This window comes from Phacochoerus africanus, chromosome 3, assembly GCF_016906955.1.
Source record: "Phacochoerus africanus isolate WHEZ1 chromosome 3, ROS_Pafr_v1, whole genome shotgun sequence".
NCBI classification, from domain to species: domain Eukaryota; kingdom Metazoa; phylum Chordata; class Mammalia; order Artiodactyla; family Suidae; genus Phacochoerus; species Phacochoerus africanus.
In genome coordinates, this window is record NC_062546.1 from 104,365,892 (window position 1) to 104,384,866 (window position 18,975).

Here is an 18,975-nt window from a genome sequence, read left to right on the forward strand (position 1 = left end):
TAAACACAAATGAGCATTTAAATGTCATTTCCAGTTTATTTTGTATGTGTTGGATAGGAGCACTTCAGCTTACAAAAAGTATTTTAGCTGGTCAGAAGCAAATAAATATTTGGAAAAGATTCTTTTGGAGTAAGATATTGTAAAACCATTTTAATATATACTGAGAGGTCTTATTCCAGGCTAAGAATCTGGATGCTCCTAGAACACTGAGTAACTTTCAATCACTCAGACATGCCAAGTAGACTATCTTATAAGATGATATGTTGATTCTTTTAAGATGATATGTCAAATCTCTATTTATTCCCTTGCCTATAAATTCAAAAGTATCATGTGCTAAAATGTTTATACTCATTAAATATATTAAGTTTAAATAAAACGTAATAGCAACTGCTGTCTCCCTGAAACTTCCTTCTACAGGATCAAACTTTTCCATAGCAATCAAAATCTGACATCTTGTGAGAGAAAAAGAGAAAGGGCAGGTGGAAATGAATATTTTCATAATATCAGGTTTTGCCTGTAGCCTAAGATGGTACTGGACTGAACATCTTATAATACAATTTTCATTTTATTTGAAACATGTTTTGCTTGATATAAAAATATTGATCACAGTGAGATTTACCAATTGTTATTGCTATAAAAATGAATGCAGAAACAATATTTTTAGTGGAAATAAATTATATAGTCATTATTCTTTCTTTTTTAAATCACAAGAGAAAAACCTCGGCTGTTTGGTCATTGGCAGGAAACCAGTCTTTTAAAGAGGTCTTTTGTAGATGAACTCCAGTCCATTTCTGTTAATGTTCCACGTGGTTCTGGAAACTGACTTCTGTCTTTGTTACCAGGGTCCCACAAAGTCTCTGTGCTCAGAGTTCTAATGTGGCAACACAGTTTCCCATAAGAGAAAAAATTATGAACTAGAAAAGAGTACAGTCTTAGTTCATATGTGGTCTTTTCCAATATGAAGGGACGCAGCGACATACTTCTTCACTAAATGAAAGTCCCTGTTCACAATGCTTCATTCGATTTGTACACGGTCGTCTGTAACAACTAGGGGAACAAAGAAGGACAGACTTCTGTTAAAGACCATGGTGATGAATTTGTTAGGCTACAAAAGCACTTTTTTTTTTCTAAGCACTGTTTTTTTCTAAGTTTTCAAGCTAGAACAAAGTTACTCTTTTTATCATAAAATTGTTCTCCAGTTTATAAATTGCTACAGTTTGTGCCCAGAATTACAAAATTTAAGAGGAACGGAAAAACTTAAAAAAAACAACAAAAGCCCAGTCTTGATTACAGATATAACAAGTGGGAGAATGAGGTATTATTAGTTCTAGTTCTTTTGAAGTGCTCTGTGCTTCCTGGATGAAAGGAACATAAAATAAATTTTGAAAGTGAATATTTAAGGTCTGCCAATTTCACGTGATCACATAGGCACAGCAGTCTTCATAAGAATCTGGGACTCGTTTGGAACCCAGACTTCTGAGAGATGGAGCCCAGCCCTTCTGGCAGGACCAGGGTCTGCAGCGAGGGCCCCGCCCTCACTCTTGTCTTGGCACGGATGGCAGTAGGCTGGCTGCACCATGGTGGCTCACACTCCCTTTCATACCTGGGCTCTATGTGAAAACAGTACGGTCAGGGGGCAGGGGCAGGGTCAGCAAGGGACAATATTCATTATGGGGTCCCTCTTCTACCCTAGATGTCCAGTTTCTAGTAATGGTGAAAGGCCAAACAACCAAAAAGCCAATACCATTGGCAGCCCAATTGCTACACTGAATGGGAGTCGTGTCTGAGGGGCTTTTTGGAAGGTGAGTATAAGTAACATGGGGCAATGGGGATGGAGGCACAGAGGAAAGTGCAAGGTAGCCTGGACATCAAAAATGCACGACAGGAAAACTACAAGTGTGATTCGGAACTATCATTCCTTTTGCTCCAGAAAAGAAAGCACATCTAGTTAAAGTATTACTTATTTTCATTTCTAATACAAATGCATTATTATAAGGCCACTGGTATTCCTTTACTAAAAAGATGCAATTCTCAATAATCAATGGAAGTTGCTGACTAAGGCAGTGAACCAACCACAGAATGTATACCCTGCCTGCCATACTTTTGGAATAAGTATTAAGAGAAAATGAGGAGTATATATATTTTCAAAATATTAAACTATGGTTTTTTTTTTTTTTTGCTTTAGTAGATGCACAAAACCTGGAATTATATACACTTAGGCAAATGAACATGGGGAGAGATTCAGCAAATAGAAAGCTATTGGGAAACAATGTATGCTACAAGGAGAAATACAATGACAGGAATCTTTCCTACTAAGTTAATATAAGAATTCTGTAGAAAAATATAATAGCTGGTCAGTTTTATGTAAACAAAACTTGTCACTGTAAACTGGGTTCACTCAGATTTAATATACAAAATGTTTTAATGAGCTTTCATAAGATGTAGCATTCTTATTCTTCATTTCTGGATCCTTTTGATAATTAGAGTAGGATATGCAAGTAAAACTGGAATATAGTTATGTTCAAAATATTCTAAGGAGGAAACAAAATGATTCCTGTAAGGTCTTCTGGAATGATAAAGGGAAAAAATGTTATCAGTGAGATACCTAGATTCATGGGAGTCTGTATGCAGAAGCTTATATGCTAGTGTGGGCAGATCATCAGAAACATAAAGTAATCCCCAGAAAAGTCAATTTAATATAATTTTAGGCAAATTTTAGAAAAGAATGTAGAATAGTACTTGGAGTTAATTTCGGGTTGTAAGTGTGCTATGTTATGAAGTAAAAGGAAAATTCTGAGGATTAAAAGATCTAAGAAATTCTGTATACAAAAGACAACTACCCAAAACCATCTGTGTGTATTTGCTATACAGCTATTTGACATTTGGGTTAGTATTTAGTGTCTTATGAACTTGATTTGTATTTTGTATGTAATTGTGTTTTGTAATGCAAAGGGTATAAGACATCTGCATTATTGATAGCACTTTATTACCACCTGGTTGAGTAAATTTGAGCAAGTAGTTTAATTTCTCAGGTCATCAGGTTCTTTTTCTGTAGAATGAAGTTTGGATACTCTGTTTTTTAAACTGAAATACTCCTAATAAGCATTTACACCAGTATATTTATTTGCCTTCATTTATAACATTAAGTGAAATAGATGCTCTAGGAGATTAAAAAAAGAGAAATATAAAGCAAAATGTGAGCACAAACTCTTGAGAATCATAAAGGACAATTTACTGAAGATAAAAGTAATGATGAACATCCATGCAGATACTAAATTGTAAATAAATGAAAAGGTAAGTTTAAAGTCCTGTGAATAAGTCATATGTTGAAAGGGTGTTACCAGCGTCTGCAAAGAGTGGGTGGAAGAAGAGAGCGTGATGGAGAACAAAGGCTGAGAAAACAAAATGGACAACCAGGAAAGCACAACGTTGTTTCAACCAGAAAAGAGGGCACCTGAAGAGAAACTACACAACTACAGAAAGGACAAGTGACAGAAAGGCCACATTGTCCATTGGATGAGGCAGTGAAGGGTCTCATGGACTCCTAGGGCATACACTGGTAACAGTAGGATGAATACATGAGAGATGAGAGGTGAAGGCAGAGATAAACCTCAGATGCCTGGTCTTAGAGCCATTCAGAAGACAAGAACAGGGCTTGGTTGCTAAAGAATGCTCAATATTGCAGTTAGATGCCAATAAAATAGAAGAACTTCAGAGCTTTTGTAAAGTGAGGAAGAAGGACAGTAGAGTTGAGGACATTAAAGGAATGGAAGAGAGGGCATAATTGGTGGAGCCAGGCTAAAGGAAAGTGGGAGGAAACGGCCAAAGCACAGGGCTGGCTTATTCTCAGACCAGAGAGGAAGAAGTTCAGTGGTTAACACTGAAAGTGTTTGAGTTCAAGAGACTCCTATTTTTCTGGGGAAGAAAGGAGGAAAATCAGGTCTAGGAATGTCTTGAGTAACCTTTAACAATATATTGATTTTTTCCTCTAATTTCATTAAATACTTAGCTTAACTATTTTCATTTCTAGATGTGATTCCACAGTCAATGGTACTATCCTATCTTTTGTAAATTGTGCACCTTTTCTGCGCTTGGAACAGCTGTCCAAAATTACATCTCACAGTATTATCATCATTTTTGGTGGGGACACATGTGCACTGCCTGGATGTATTTTGCAAATGCTCCACAGGTGACGATCCTGTGCATCTGTTCTCCAACTCGTGTTGAGAACTACTACCTTAGCCTCTGGGACAAGGACTTAGAGTGCGTTCTGACCTTAGTTCTGGTCTTGGTTCCCAGGGCTCCCATCTTGCTTTTTTGGGAGCAATCACAGTCCCACGAAAGTTTAGCATTGGTTATAAAACATCAGAATTCATTTTTTAGAACTAATCTAGTCCCATTCTAACAATCAATGTTTTGATTGAGAAAATTGCTTTGGGTTGAGAAAACTAGTTCCAGTAAGAGAAATAAATACTCTTTCTGAAGATTTCTTACCTGCATGTTTGATGCTGAAACTTCTTTCCCTTTAAGAAGCACTTCTGTGGGTTTTCTGTACATTCACAGACACATTTTCCAGGGTTTAAGGGTTGATTTCTTGGGCAGGTTTTTTTACATATGCATTGGCATGTGTTTTCATCAAATTCTCGGTTGGCCCCACACGAGTTGGGGAAAAGTTTGTTTTTACAGACACACTGGCATGAGTTTCTGTCTAGCTCCTTGTGGGGTCCACAGCTGGAAGGTCGAAGCCCCCCTCTGCACACACACTGACAGGTCTCTTCATCCAGCTCCTTGTTGGGGCCACAGATGTCATGGAAGCCATCCGCAGAGTCTAGACAAACACAGTCAGAACATCTTTTTTATAACCTTACTTGGATCTAGGTGTGGTGTGAAACAACAAAAAGCATTTAAAAGCTTATTCCTTTTCATGTGGTTCATTAAAGGGTTGTGCACAAAGACAGGCAGGTTCCTTTAAAAAGAAGTTCAAAACAATTCCAGTATGAAGCAGAAAATGTCCTGTGTTGCAGTGACTTAGGTCAAAGCATGAGAATGAATATTGAACATGTGATTTTAATATTATGGTATTTGTTAATCAAAATAGAGACCCTTGGCATTTAGTCTTTAGAACACCATTGGGCTTACCATCTCCGGCATTAGAGGAAAAAATAAAATCTTGCTGAGCCAGGCACCTGCAGAAGTGATTATTCCATATGTAGTCTGTGGGGCAAGTCTTGTTTGCAGCCTGGCACCTGTGGGAGAGACAGGTTAAACAAAAGTATAACTGGTACATGGAAAGGATCATCTCTTTTCTTACTGATGTATTGCAAGATCAATGTGCGCTTGCCAAAAAAAAAAAAATTAAAGTGATTTAAGAATATATGAAATGAAATGCACATGTTCCCTCTCAAACTATCCCATCCACAGGTGCTGTCAAATTCAAGTTCCAGAGGTGCCCACTGTTAGTGGTATGGTCTCATATCAAAGATGTATACCAAAGATGCCAGACTTCTATCTTTTTAAGGCAAATACATTTACTTGTATATCACATATTGTTTTAGTTCATGCAAAACTGGGATAAAGCCTTTTATACTATTCTGAAATTTACTTTTTCCATTAAACATTTTGGACAACTTTACAGGTCATTTCATAAAATTTGTTCCATTATTTTTACTGGTTTCACAGTAGTCCATAAAATGGATGTACTATTATTTATTTTAGTAATCTATTAGTAGGAGATTGGTAGCCACTGGAGTTTCTTCCATTTTTTGGCTTTTTCAGCCAATTCTATAGGAACAGCCTTTCCTGACTTACATCTGAAGCCCAGATGCCCATAACTATAAAGTGTCCATTAATAAAAAATGCCATATTCCTCAGAAAGGAATCAAAGACCATGTTTTTTTGCTGTTGTTCTAGTTTTTCCTTTCTTTCTTTCTTCCATCTTTCTTATTTATTTTACTACAAACTCTGAACACATGGGCTTCAGTCAGGTACACCAAATGTCCCTTTGATGTGCCAGCCATCCCACTGTTTGCTAACTGGGACCTCTTTGTTGGTGCTGTATGCCATGGGTCCTTTAATTTTCCAACTTTTCTGCTTTCTGGGATAAACAGAGGCCATAAGCTCATCCTGCCCATTTTTTCCTCCTCACCTGCAATCACCCACCCCCTCAGGGAGCACTAATTCTCTGTGCTGGAAAATTTGCAAATAAATTATTGGTCTTAAGCAAAAGACACCTGTACATATTTTAGGGGAAAAAAAATTTCACAGTGCTATTTCCAAATCCAACTGAATATTACTGGGTTTTTCAATTTAGCCCTTTGACTTGAAACTAATCTGTTCCATTAAAATCTTGGTTTCTAACCATCTCAATATTTATATTTGCTTAAATATAAGTATACATTGAGATATTTGTTTTATCCTGCATATATGATATGCTTTTTAATGTTTTTGAAAATGGAAAACATTGTGTGATTATCTGAGTTAAAATTATGAGAGAAAGTACACTTAAAAAAGTTTCTTTGGATTCAGATCCCCAGCATGTGTCTTCTTAGGTTTTTATATCATCAGTGTGTCTTTTAGCAAATAAAAGATGTAAAGTATGTGTATGTATTTTTTCTCATTTTGTTACATAGAAGATAGCACCCCTTGTACACTGTTGTAATCCTTTTTTTTCACTTAACAATATTCCTTGGAGAACATTATACCTTCTTAATAATTGTAGGTATTCCCGAGAGCAAGTCTCTATGCATTACATAGTTTTGTTTTTATTTTCTTGGAAAGTGATAAACATATTTGTTCTACATGAACTCTATAAACAGTCTTTATCCATTTGCCAGAACAATATCATTTTTGAATTTACATCCTATCCAAAACTTGAGTGCCCTTCCATCAGATAAGAAGCATTGTGTGTAATTATATCTTAGCAGTGCAATTAATCCTGGCTCAGGAATCACTCTTCTGTCAATGACAGTGAAACCATTTTGGCTGTGTTGCCCCAATATGGACCTATATGTGGTTTAAATAGTATACCCCCATGTGGGCATCAGGCGGGCACAGTGTGATGGAGTCGTAGTAGAAAAGCATCTTCCATTTTGCCAACACATGATTTATACTGCTGTTACTTAAGCCCATGTTTTCCTGGCTGTTAGTTGCAACCCATTAGTGGATCATGAACTGAATTATATGAGGTGGGAAATGCATTTTCTTTCTTTCTTTCTTTTTTTTTGTCTTTTTGTCTTTTCGAGGGCTGCACCCGTGGCATATGGAGGTTTTCAGGCCAGGGGTCTAATCGGAGCTACAGCTGCTGGCCTACGCCAGAGCCACAGCAACGCCAGATCCGAGCTGCGTCTGTGATCTACACCACAGCTCATGGCAAGGCTGGATCCTTAACCCACTGAGCAAGACCAGGAATTGAACCTGAAACCTCATGGTTCCTAGTCAGATTTGTTTCCACTGAACCATGATGGAAACTCCCTGAATGATTTCTTTAAAAACATATTCTTTCTGTTCATTTCTGTGGAAATGAACCATACTCTTAATTGATTAATCTCACTGGAAGCAAGATTTAAATTAAATTAAAATTGTGCTGACCATGGGGCCCCTATAGGCCACACTTGTGTTCTTCAAATAGCTACCTTATGCTGAGTCTTGTTAAAAGCAGGAAGTAATCCAGTAACATTAGTCCAAAAGCATATACTATGAGCTCTCATACACTCCTCCCAAATATCTTTAGATCCTTCAATGGGACATCCAATAAGATGCTCTGTACTCCATTAGGAAAATAGCACGGAGAACTCTGATCACATTAACAATGTTGGAAAAACATCAAAACAAGGTTTTGATTTCCTAATGGCCAACTGCTGATATTGTCTGAACTTCACCCACTATGATCAACATCAATCAAACCTGTGATATATTACAGAGGAATACCAATCCAGATCATTTGTGCCTAAGATTGCTGTCAGCATAGCAGGTAGAGGGGAAAATACCCTCTTTCATTATCAAAGCCACAGAGCCCTGGGTAAACTATTTCAACAGTTTATTCCAAAAGTCTTCGAATTGTTGTGTTCATCTTGAGTTCATCATTTGTGGTCCTTGAATACGCTTTACAATCTATACATATTGATTTGCTTATATTTTTGCAAGAGTGGTTAATATCAAATGGAAAATGATAAAGTAAAAATGGATTTGATATTCAATGTTATTAAGCAGATTTTTCAGTATATGAATAGAAATCAGAATTATATTCATTTTTAAGATTCTAAAATAAAAAAGAACATATTTAACAGATATATCTAAAAATACATATGTTTATCTTCCCTTGTATTGGTTTTTATTGATTTCATGCTAATTTGTGCTTATGTCTGTTGATGTTCCTTTTTGGCTTGTGACTGGGATAATGGGATCAAATGGGGATTTTGTTAAAAAGAATACATGGTGATTGATGAAAATTCCATGGTTTTAATAATCTTTCTAGACAATACTTGAAAGATTAATAAAATAGTTGCGTTAGTATAAAAATGGGCTTATAAATATAATCTTGCAGCCTTTGTGTGAATATAAATGATTGTTTTAAAGCAGTAACCTGCCATATATAAAAGCTCAGCTACCACCTGAAACTGAGATATAGTTACACCAAGTCATCACCAATTGGCTTGCTGAGTACAGGACAGCTTGTTTTAGAGCTGGATGATCACTAGGACTAAGGCATAGCAACATACGATGCTCGAGTAAGTCTAGAAGCCTGTGTGCCTCTTCTTTTAAACTTGCCATTTTTGTGGATTTGCTTGGGTGTACAAGGTTGAGAGAAGTTGATAGGTTGAAACAATGCAAATCTAGTACTTAGTATATTTATCAGCTTGTAAGTTTTATTTCTATATTTAATGTGAACAAACAGATTTATTTAGATCAGAGAAACAATAAAAAGTAACCAGGAATTCAGTAAAAAATGTCCTTCAGTAGCCACTGGTCTATCTCATCATAGCAACATTACATTAACAACAATAACAACAAGAGAATGTGTTGAGGGCATTGGACTATTGATAAGACATCAAAATGACTGGGTGATGGCAGTGTTTCAGGCAAAGGGAGGCAGAGTTGAAGGGATGGTGCACAGAAGAATTCTAGGGCACTGAAACATTCTTTAAGATAATATAATGGTGGATACCTGTCATTATACATTTGTCAAAATCCATACAATGTTTGACAAAAAGATATTAACATAAACTATGGATGCTAGTTAATAATGTCTCAATATTGGTTCATCAATGGTAACACAGGTACCACACCAATGCAGGATGTTAATAACAGAGTAATTGCAGAGGCAGGAAGAGTGATGGGAACTCTCTGTACTTTCTGCTTAGTTTTTCTGTAAACCTAAAATTGCTAAAAAGAAAGTCTATTAAAATTTTTCAAAAATGACTGATAGATTTGGTCTAATAACATGGACATTTATTAAAAATTAACCTTCGGAGTTCCCGTCGTGGCGCAGTGGTTAACGAATCCGACTAGGAACCATGAGGTTGCGGGTTCGGTCCCTGCCCTTGCTCAGTGGGTTAACGATCCGGCGTTGCTGTGAGCTGTGGTGTAGGTTGCAGACGCGGCTCGGATCCCGCGTTGCTGTGGCTCTGGCGTAGGGCGGTGGCTACAGCTCCGATTCAACCCCTAGCCTGGGAACCTCCATATGCCGTGGGAGCGGCCCAAGAAATAGCAACAACAACAACAACAACAACAACAACAACAACAACAACAACAACAAAAAAGACAAAAAGACCAAAAAAAAAAAAATTAAGCTTCACAAAATATTTGATCTAATAGTCCCCCTTTATGGGTAACATCACAGACTAAACCTTAGTATAGAGGATGTACTGATGAAAACGTCTCCATCATGTACATTTTGCTGTAATTTCTACTAGTCAATCAGCAAGCCATAGGAGTGCTGTGCTATCCATTATCATCCTTAAGCGAAAATTAGAGAGGACCAAAAGCAGGCACACTCCAGAATATTTGGCTTCATTTTTGAAAAAATATGCTTCAGGGTATGAAATCTCATACTTGAGTTCCACTGGTAAATCAGTTCATACCATAGGTGCTCATTTGAAGGTGTTAGACATATTTACATAATTAGCTTTGTAGGAAAGAGGATGAATGGACATATGAATTAAGATTTCAAAAATAACTGCATATGAACCAAGGAATTTGAACTTGCAAAGAGACTATTTTCAGGGCAGAATAAAAATACACATTTTAAAATGTTGAAAAAAAAGGTAGTTTCTGATCAAGTGGTGGCAAGACTATGTCCCAGTTTAACTGGCAGATATGTTATCTCTGTCTTTCTGCTCTGATACAGTTTACTAAATTTATCATGCTACTCTGTTTATCTCTATTTTAGTAAAGCAACAATGTGCAATCTTGAAATTAAAAAGAAAAGAATGAAAAATTAAAATGGAATAAAGAAAAACTCATAGTCAAGCTCCTAAGCATTGGGACAGGGGAATCTATTATAGATGCTCAAGTTTTAAATCAGAAGGTGTCATGGCTATAAATCTACTCTATTTCTGGGAGAAGAGATGAGTTCTCACAAGCATAAAATGTTCCTGAAAATCTGAATAACCATAACTTCTTAGAAGATAAGTGTGCATTATTGGGTGTCTTAGTAAACAATATTGACATTTTTGTAAAAGAAATGAAAAATATAAACAAAGTCACAAATTAGCCTTCAGGCTAGATTTATCCATTTCCTTATTTTTTCACCCCTTTTTTTGTCTTTCTTACCACAACACGATTCTCCCCCAAAGACTGATACAGCCTATCAGTCTGAAAAAATGCACATCTGCAATCTATACCATCCATTGAGACAACTCAAAGTACCTTGGCCATGGTGAACAATGCCTTGTCATCCCTCTACTCCAAACTCCCGATGCTTCCCTGATACCTCTACAGAGAGGGTGAAACACTGGAGGCTGGTACTTCAAGCTCTAGAAGCATAGTCTTAGCATCCCCTTTGTAATTTCTCTTCTGTTGCTTCCACAGATTAAAACCCAATTAAATTATTCTACTCTATTGTCTCCAGAATGTGCTGTTTCCTTTAGGAAAACTTTGTAGTCAATAATAACCAATTAACTAACCAATAAATTTATCAGTGAGTAAAATTAACTTTAAGGCACTTGTCTCTCAAATGTGACATCTCTCTCCTTTGATTTTACTCTTTTCCTAATGCATCACTATTGCCTTCCCTATAGTATATTGTCATAGAATAATCACAAAAAATTATCTATCATCTGTCTATCTATCTATCTATCCTTCCAGTGGAATACTATACAGCTATTTATTGAGTAAACTAGTCTGACAGTCATCAATATGATTACATCTCTAAAACACACTGTTGAGACAAAAAAAAGTCACAACTTTAACATAACAATGTGAACACTCAAAGCTGTACTATATAATATCTTGTGGTATGCTAATACATCCACATACTCTAGAAATAGAAAAGCAGGAATGAGAATAATACAGTTTCTGAGTCGTGGGTACTTCTGGGAATGGAGGGTGAAGAACAGTGATTAGGGCTTTGTGTCTTAAGTGAATATTATGAAATAACTTGTTACATTTTGAAGTAGGGTGGAAGATATGATATTTCTGATCCTTGAATTTATTTCTTTTTTAATTTAAAGAAGTTAAAAATGCAGTAATCACTGCACATCCAAAGGAATGGATTGGCTCCAAACTTCGTTTGAATCTTTGCTTTGCTCCATTTTTAGCTGTGTGATGCTAGGTAAAGTTACTTGATCCCTCTGATTCAGCTTCTCATGTGTAAAGGGAAATTTCTCTCATTCTTTTGTTCTCTCTCCCTCTTTCTCAAACCACACCCCCCTCTCTGTGTTCAGTCCCTGGTAGGTCATTAATAAATACCTATATTATCTCCATGTCATGTCCTTCAGATCATGGACTCAGTCCTAATCATTCTTTTTTTTTTTTTTTTTGGTCTTTTTGCCTTTTCTGGGGCTGCTCCCATGGCATATGGAGGTTTCCAGGCTAGAGGTCGAATCAGAGCTGTAGCCACCGGCCTATGCCAGGGCCACAGCAACGCGGGATCTGAGCCATGTCTGCAACCTACACCACAGCTCACGGCAATGCCGGATCCTTAACCCACTGAGCAAGGTCAGGGATGGAACCCACATCCTCATGGTTCTTAGTTGGAATCGTTAACCACTGCGCCAGGACGGGAACTCCAGTCCTAATCATTCTTAAGCACTTTCCTGATATTTGATCCTCTTATCACTGCCTTCCTTGCATTTACTAGCTTTTCCAAAATCTTTTGGATTTGGTAATATATCTCTCGCATGGTTTTTATGCTGAATTTTTCTGACTCTCTGTCTCCTGCAGTCTACTGCCTCTGCAATAGTTTCCTAAATATTCACACCCCCATGATATCATCTGCTGCTCATCTTCTCTACCTACTTCCTGCATTTTCCTTGGTCAGGTTAAGCTCTTCCCATTGCTTTAGGTACCAGTTATGTGCTGGTAGCTTTTGACTTCTTAGAGATACCATGAATACTCAAAGCACACATGGGAACACCTCATTCTCTTTTTCAAGCCCCTTCTTGCCATGAACAGGCAGGTACCCCCATCCTTCTGAATATGGTCCAGTAGATTCATCCTCGGCCTCCCTCTCTATGTCCCACATATACCACCCCCGGTTACAGGCCTTCTTGTACTTCAAATGTCTTTCCACCCTCCACCCCTTCCACTACTGCCAGGGTTCTCACTCTTAGGATATCTCTCTTGGCTTATTTCAGAAGCTTCCTCTCCACTTTTTCCAGCTTCTGTTTGGCTGTTCTAATCCACCCACTACATGGCCACCAGGCTGTTCTTTATATCACAGAAAATGTAAACATCACTTCCGGCCACATCCCTGTTAGTGGCTTCTGAGCAGCTTGAAGAGAAAGATAAAAAGCCTACCCTGGGATGGTATGTGTGATCCTGCTGACCCCTCTGGACTCCCAGAGGTTCTCTCCATCATACCCCTGCTCAGTCATGATCCAGCGGGACCTGCCCCACCTCACCATCCAGTCTTATGTTTACATGTTGGACTCACTTATGGGATTTCTTCTGGAGTAGCAGTCCTATCTATCCCTCTATCTCTTTAGGCTAGTACAACAGTAGTACCTGGATGGCACACAACAACTGATTGGTGAGTGACTGAATGAAGCAGAGTACAGTGTATTATATACTTATTACACTAGATATATTTGTGCTTGTACTCTGGTGCATACGTTGCTTCAGTTAAGGAACTATGTTATCCATTTTTAAAAGAGCCTACATTTCCTAGCAGAGTGCTATGCACATAGGAGACACAACACAAATATCTCATGAATAAACATCAAGGGAAATAAAACTAGGGCACCAGTTCTTAGTCACAAATGGCTCCCTCCATAGAAAGAGAGTCTCCATTATTAAAGGGGCCATAGAAATTCATGGAGTTCAATCTGAAGGAAAATATAAGAGGAAATAATTGAAAAAAGAGAAACAATATGAATATTGATATCTAACCATTTCTATTAGAGAAAAATCTTTTCTACCTCTGGAATTTATGATGAATTTTGGTGCTGCTGATATTGAGATTTGAAAAGTTTTTTGTAAATACTAGAAGTGCTATATGGTATAGGGGAAAGCATGAGGTTAGGAGAAAGAAACACTTTTTATCTCTTTCTGGCACTTTTTAAGAAGCTGTTTAGCTTTGTACATGTTAATTAATATTTCTAAGACTTAATTTTCTCATTTGTAAAATATTAGTAAAAATAGCAGCCAATGTTTACTGAATGCCTATTCTGTGTCAGGCACTGTGCTAATGTTTAACACAGAATACTAATTATTAACATCACTACATCCTGTGAGTTAGATGTTGCCCTCCTCATCATCTTTATTATGCTATTATAATATTAGACTAATATGTAATATAGTATCATGTTATTGAAAGATTGTGAGGATTAGGTTATAAATGTTACACTGCATTATGCTACATATAATTGTTAAATTTATATTTTGTTTTCAAGATGAGGAAATATGTCATCGAATGTTTACAAAACTTAGGCAAAATTCAAAGAGCTGGTGAGCAGAGAACGGATTTTCACACTGGAAAGCCACCTGCAATGAGCACACTCTGTGCTCTGTGGTGGCTGTCATCAGGCAGGCACCTGGCAGCACTAGTTCTGAGCATGAGACCCTGGGAGGCAGATACCTGGTGCACAGTAATATTTGGTAAAATTAAAACAATAACAATATACATATAACCCATGTCCCTTGATTGTGAATGCTCAGAGGTTAGAAGCAGTCAAGCTCATCTCTGTCCTGTCTCATAGTACCTAGAAACAGTCTATCCATTTTGGAGACTCGATAAGTTTTTATTTTATTTTACTTTACTATTTATTTTATTTTATTTATTTTATTATTTGCTTTATAGGGCTATGCTTGTGGCATATGGAAGTTCCTGGGCTAGAGGTCAAATTGGAGCTACAGCTGCTGGGCTACTCCACAGCCATAACAATGTGGGATCCAAGCAGCATCTGCAACCTAAACCACAGCTCAGGGCAACACCAAACCCTTAATCCACCGAGCAAGGCCAAGGATCGAACGCACATCCTCATGGATACTAGTTGGGTTCATAACTCACTGAGCCACAATGGGAATTTCTCAATGAGTATTTTATGAATGACTCATTTTGTGAGCCACTCATTCTTTTAATTACTTAGTTATACTTGTTTGCAAACAACACAAATCAAATGGTCTGCTACTTCATAATAATGTAAATATAACACTGTGCATTTGGAAAAGACATGCTTTGTCCTCCTCCTGACAGGGAGGATGAGAGCAGGGATGGAGCAGAACCGGGATACTGTTGCATCAGATCCACATCTCCATCTCTATATAAGGCAGTGCTGGGAAGCCCTCCCCCTGAAAGGAATCATTATAATCTTCACTTAAAATGTCACCATAAAGATTTTAAGACATCTACCATTTTGAACCTGTACCAATGTCAAAATTATAGTTAATAAAGGGTCTTTTCTTGACATTTCCAAAATCAGTTTTACTGAGGAGTAATTTTCATACAATAAAAAGCTCCTATTTTAAATTCATTGCCTTTTTACAGATTTATGCACTTGTGTAACTATTACCACCATCAACATTAAAGGTTCCCTCTGCTCCTTCCTAGTCAATCCCCACCACCCGCATGTTCAGGCAACTGCTTTCTCTGAGTCTAGACTGTATTTGTCTTTTCCAGGGTTTCATGTAAATTGAACCATACAGTATGTATCCTTTTTAGCCTAGCTTCTTTCACTCAGCTTAATGTTTCTGAGATCCATGTCTGTCGTGTGTATCAATAGTTCATTCTTTTTAGACTGGTCAGTAATATTCCACTGAATGGATACACTGCAATTTGTTTATTCACCCACCTTTGATGGATGTTGGGTTGTTCCCAGTTATTGCCTAATAAAGCTTCTATTTACATTTGTCTACAAGTTATTGTGTGGAAATATGTTTATATTTCTCTGGGATAAATAATTAGGAGAGGACGTTATCAATCATATTCTAAGTGTGTATTTAAGTTCATAAGCATCTGCCAAAGTGTTTTTCAAAGGAGTTGCACCATTTTACAGTCTCATCTGTGGCATATGAGTCCAATTGCACAACATGCTCTCCAATACTTGTTTTTTTTTTCTATCTTTTTAATTTTAGCCATAGTGGTGGCAGTTCCTCTTAACTCTTAACAAAGATAATGTTTTTAAAACATATTTATGTATTCATCATACATACATGATGACTATGGGCATCTTTAATTAAATTGTGGGTCACAATTCATAATAGGTTGAGATAAATGTTTAAAAAAAAGAGAAACAATGGGGAAAAGTGTTTGAGGGCATCACACTAATAAGGCATGCATTCATAATGGGAATAATACCATTTGTAAGGGGGTAAAAACTGGGTATTGGGGAAGAATCATCTTAGATCTGACAATGGTTTCTGGCCCTCCAAAACCAACAAAATCCCACTCCTTTGTATCTAATTTCTACTGGGTTTTATTGGCCCTGGAAGATATCCAAAGTGTGTATAAGATAAGGCTATAAAAGACTATTTAATAAATGGCTGTGATGGGAGGAATTCCTCTTGACCAAGCACTGTATCTCAGAGTCATATGGTGAGAGGTGCCTCTGTGCGCCCATGGGCTGCCTTGTGGCTGCCGCTTAGACTTTTGTGTGTGACTTAAGCTTTAAGGATTAAAAACTAAGAGTTTAAATTTATTTTATTATTTCTATAAAAATGTTATTCAAACCATTAGCATATCAAATGCTGAAATGAAAAAAATGTTGACATGTAAATGAGTAGTAGCTACATAAGTTAAATGTTGTTTTCTCATATGAAGCAGAAGTTTAAAAATATTAATTTCCCCAAAACTTTTAAAGAAATTATCTTTTAAGAATTATTTTTTCTGGAAAATGATTGTTTTGAATGCTTTAAAAATTATTATATATGTATTACACATTTATATCAATTGCTACTCTCCATATGTAATTTGATATATTACCATTTATATAAGTAAATAAATGTTTCTCAGCAGTTATAAAGTTATGTTCAATATTAACAGTTTTTACATTTTTATTTAACTTTTTGCCATAAAAATTTTATTTTCTCCTTTTTAATACCACATTGAATAAAAAAGTAAGCTTTCTACTTCCTTTAATGTATAAAGCTCAGACATACTTAAGGTACATAAAGAGATGTAAATATGTCTGTGGTATTAAAATTTCATGGAGGAGGTTATTAGGAAGAATGTCTATAAAAGAATCCTTAGGGGGTGATAATGAAAAAAAAAAGGTTGAATAGCACTACCATAAAGGAAATATGTTAAAAGTAATACTTTGTTTTATTTTTATAGTTATATATGACTATATAACTACATATAAAGTTATATAGTTATCTACTTTGAAATTACGTATATAGTGTTACATACATATATAGATATTACATATACACATAGTTATGTGCATATTGGCTTGGAATATAAAATACATTTCCTATTGTACAAAATAAAACACACTAAAAAACACAGAGACAAGGAAATGAATCCAACATGAACCTTAATAACAATAAATCTGCCCTTTAGGAATTCCCACTGTGGTGCAGTGGGTTAAGAATCCAACTGTGCCAACTTGGGTCACTTGGAGGCACAGGTTCAATCCTTGGCCTGATGCAGTGGGTTGAAGGATCTAGTGTTGCCACAGCTGTGGCACAGGTCACATCTATGATTTGGATTCAGTATCTAGCCTGGGAACTTCCATGTGTTGCAGGTATGGCCATAAAAATTTAAAAGGAAAAAAAAAAATTGCCCTTTTAGCTGCTGGACCCTATGCTAAGCACTGAAAATGCACTCAGTTATTTACCTCAATACTCTGTACATCTTTACATTTTATAAATAAGCAAACTGATACATAAGCAAACCGAGACATGAAACACCCAATCTTAAAATGCTAATTAGCAGCAGGCCTGAATTCAGATCTGGCTTACTCTAAGATCCAAGCTCTTTCTGCTCTAAACTTTTGTTTCATCTTGACTTGGAGGAGCCTATAGTAGCAGTAACATGAATAAGTAATGATGAAAACATGAGTAAAATATGCAAATGCTATAAGATCTATACAGATAAGTAAGTCTTTTTATTTACAAGCATTTGCTCATCAGTGCAGTAGATCTGTTTAGTCTGGAGTGTGATTACCTGCTTCATCTGTAAAAGAAGGCTAATGCTACTTCATAGATGATTTTTGTCAGGGCCAAATGAGACAATGTGTGTTAAGGGCTGCACATAGCCATGGTTCAATTGTTTTTATTTTTATTTTTTATATTTTATTTATGAATTTTGCTTTTTAGAGCCACACTGCGGCATATGGAGGTTCCTATGCTGGGGGCTGAATTGGAGATGCAGATGTCAATCTACACCACAGTCACAGCAACGCCGGATCCTTAACCCACTGAGCGGGGTCAGGGATCAAACCCACATTCTCTTGGACACTAGTTGGGTTCTTACCACTGACCCACAATGGGAACTCCTCAATTGTTTTTAAGTGTTATAAGTTGGCCATTATAGAAGACATAAGCCTACCTGAAATACTCTCATAATCCAGTTTCACACGCAACTTTTACGGACCCCTAAAAAATCCATGCAAAGACAGAGTAAATGCCGCACTGCTTTGGGTATTCAAGAAGCAGAGGTGGCTGCGGTATTTGGACATGACAAATGCTGAAGAAAGACCTTTACCTGAACTCTGAGAAATGGATAGGGCTTTGGAAGGGCAGAAAAGAAAGGAAAATTATTTTAAGCCAGGGCAGAACAGAAACAAGACACAGAGCAGGAAATGAGCTTGGTGTTCAGGGAATCAGACTTTGCGAAACACAGCATTGGTGAAGAATGGGAAGCCAAACATGAAAGGAAGGCTGATACCAGAAGACAGAGGTGGAAAATTTAAGCCCAGTTCTTTGAGAAGTTGAAAGTCACTGACAGTTTCTGGTCTGATGAATGAAATGATGCCTCTTAAAGCTTACTTGTAACTTTACAGAGGAGTTGAAAGCATATTTGATACAAGAAAACTAGCCCTGAAATCACTGTGTTAAATGAGAAATAGATGCCAAGTTAAGTGGATCAGGATGGCAGCAATGGAAATGAAGTGATCAGTTTAAGTTGGAGCGGGTGTCTCCTGTCCCCCACAAAATAATCTATAGTGTCTGGGTATGATATAAGGAAAAGAAATAATTAATGACAACTATGTGATTTCAAGGCCTACAAGAATATGAGAGGCTATGAATAATGAATAATGTAGAGGTAAATAAAGGGACTTAACACATCTTTGATTTTGTACCCATCTTGTCTAATATAATTATAAACACAGCTATATAAAAGAGATTTAGATAAAATATTATAAATCAGCAATA

The 18,975-nt window shown here is 36.8% G+C and overlaps 1 protein-coding gene across 3 annotated transcripts in view; it reads right to left on the bottom strand.

Moving 5' to 3' along the window:
• Nucleotides 1-546: 546 nt before the first annotated feature.
• VEGFC (vascular endothelial growth factor C) overlaps nucleotides 547-18,975 on the bottom strand; it is a 94,966-nt gene continuing 76,537 nt past the window's right edge. For all 3 annotated transcript variants that reach the window (XM_047772291.1, XM_047772292.1, XM_047772293.1), the window contains exons 5-7: nucleotides 5,140-5,246; nucleotides 4,495-4,828; nucleotides 547-1,047 (exon numbers count right to left, since the gene is read on the bottom strand). In XM_047772291.1, the coding sequence (XP_047628247.1) occupies nucleotides 933-1,047; nucleotides 4,495-4,828; nucleotides 5,140-5,246 (556 nt within the window). In that variant the 3' untranslated portion in view covers nucleotides 547-932. The remainder of the gene's footprint in view (nucleotides 1,048-4,494; nucleotides 4,829-5,139; nucleotides 5,247-18,975) is intronic.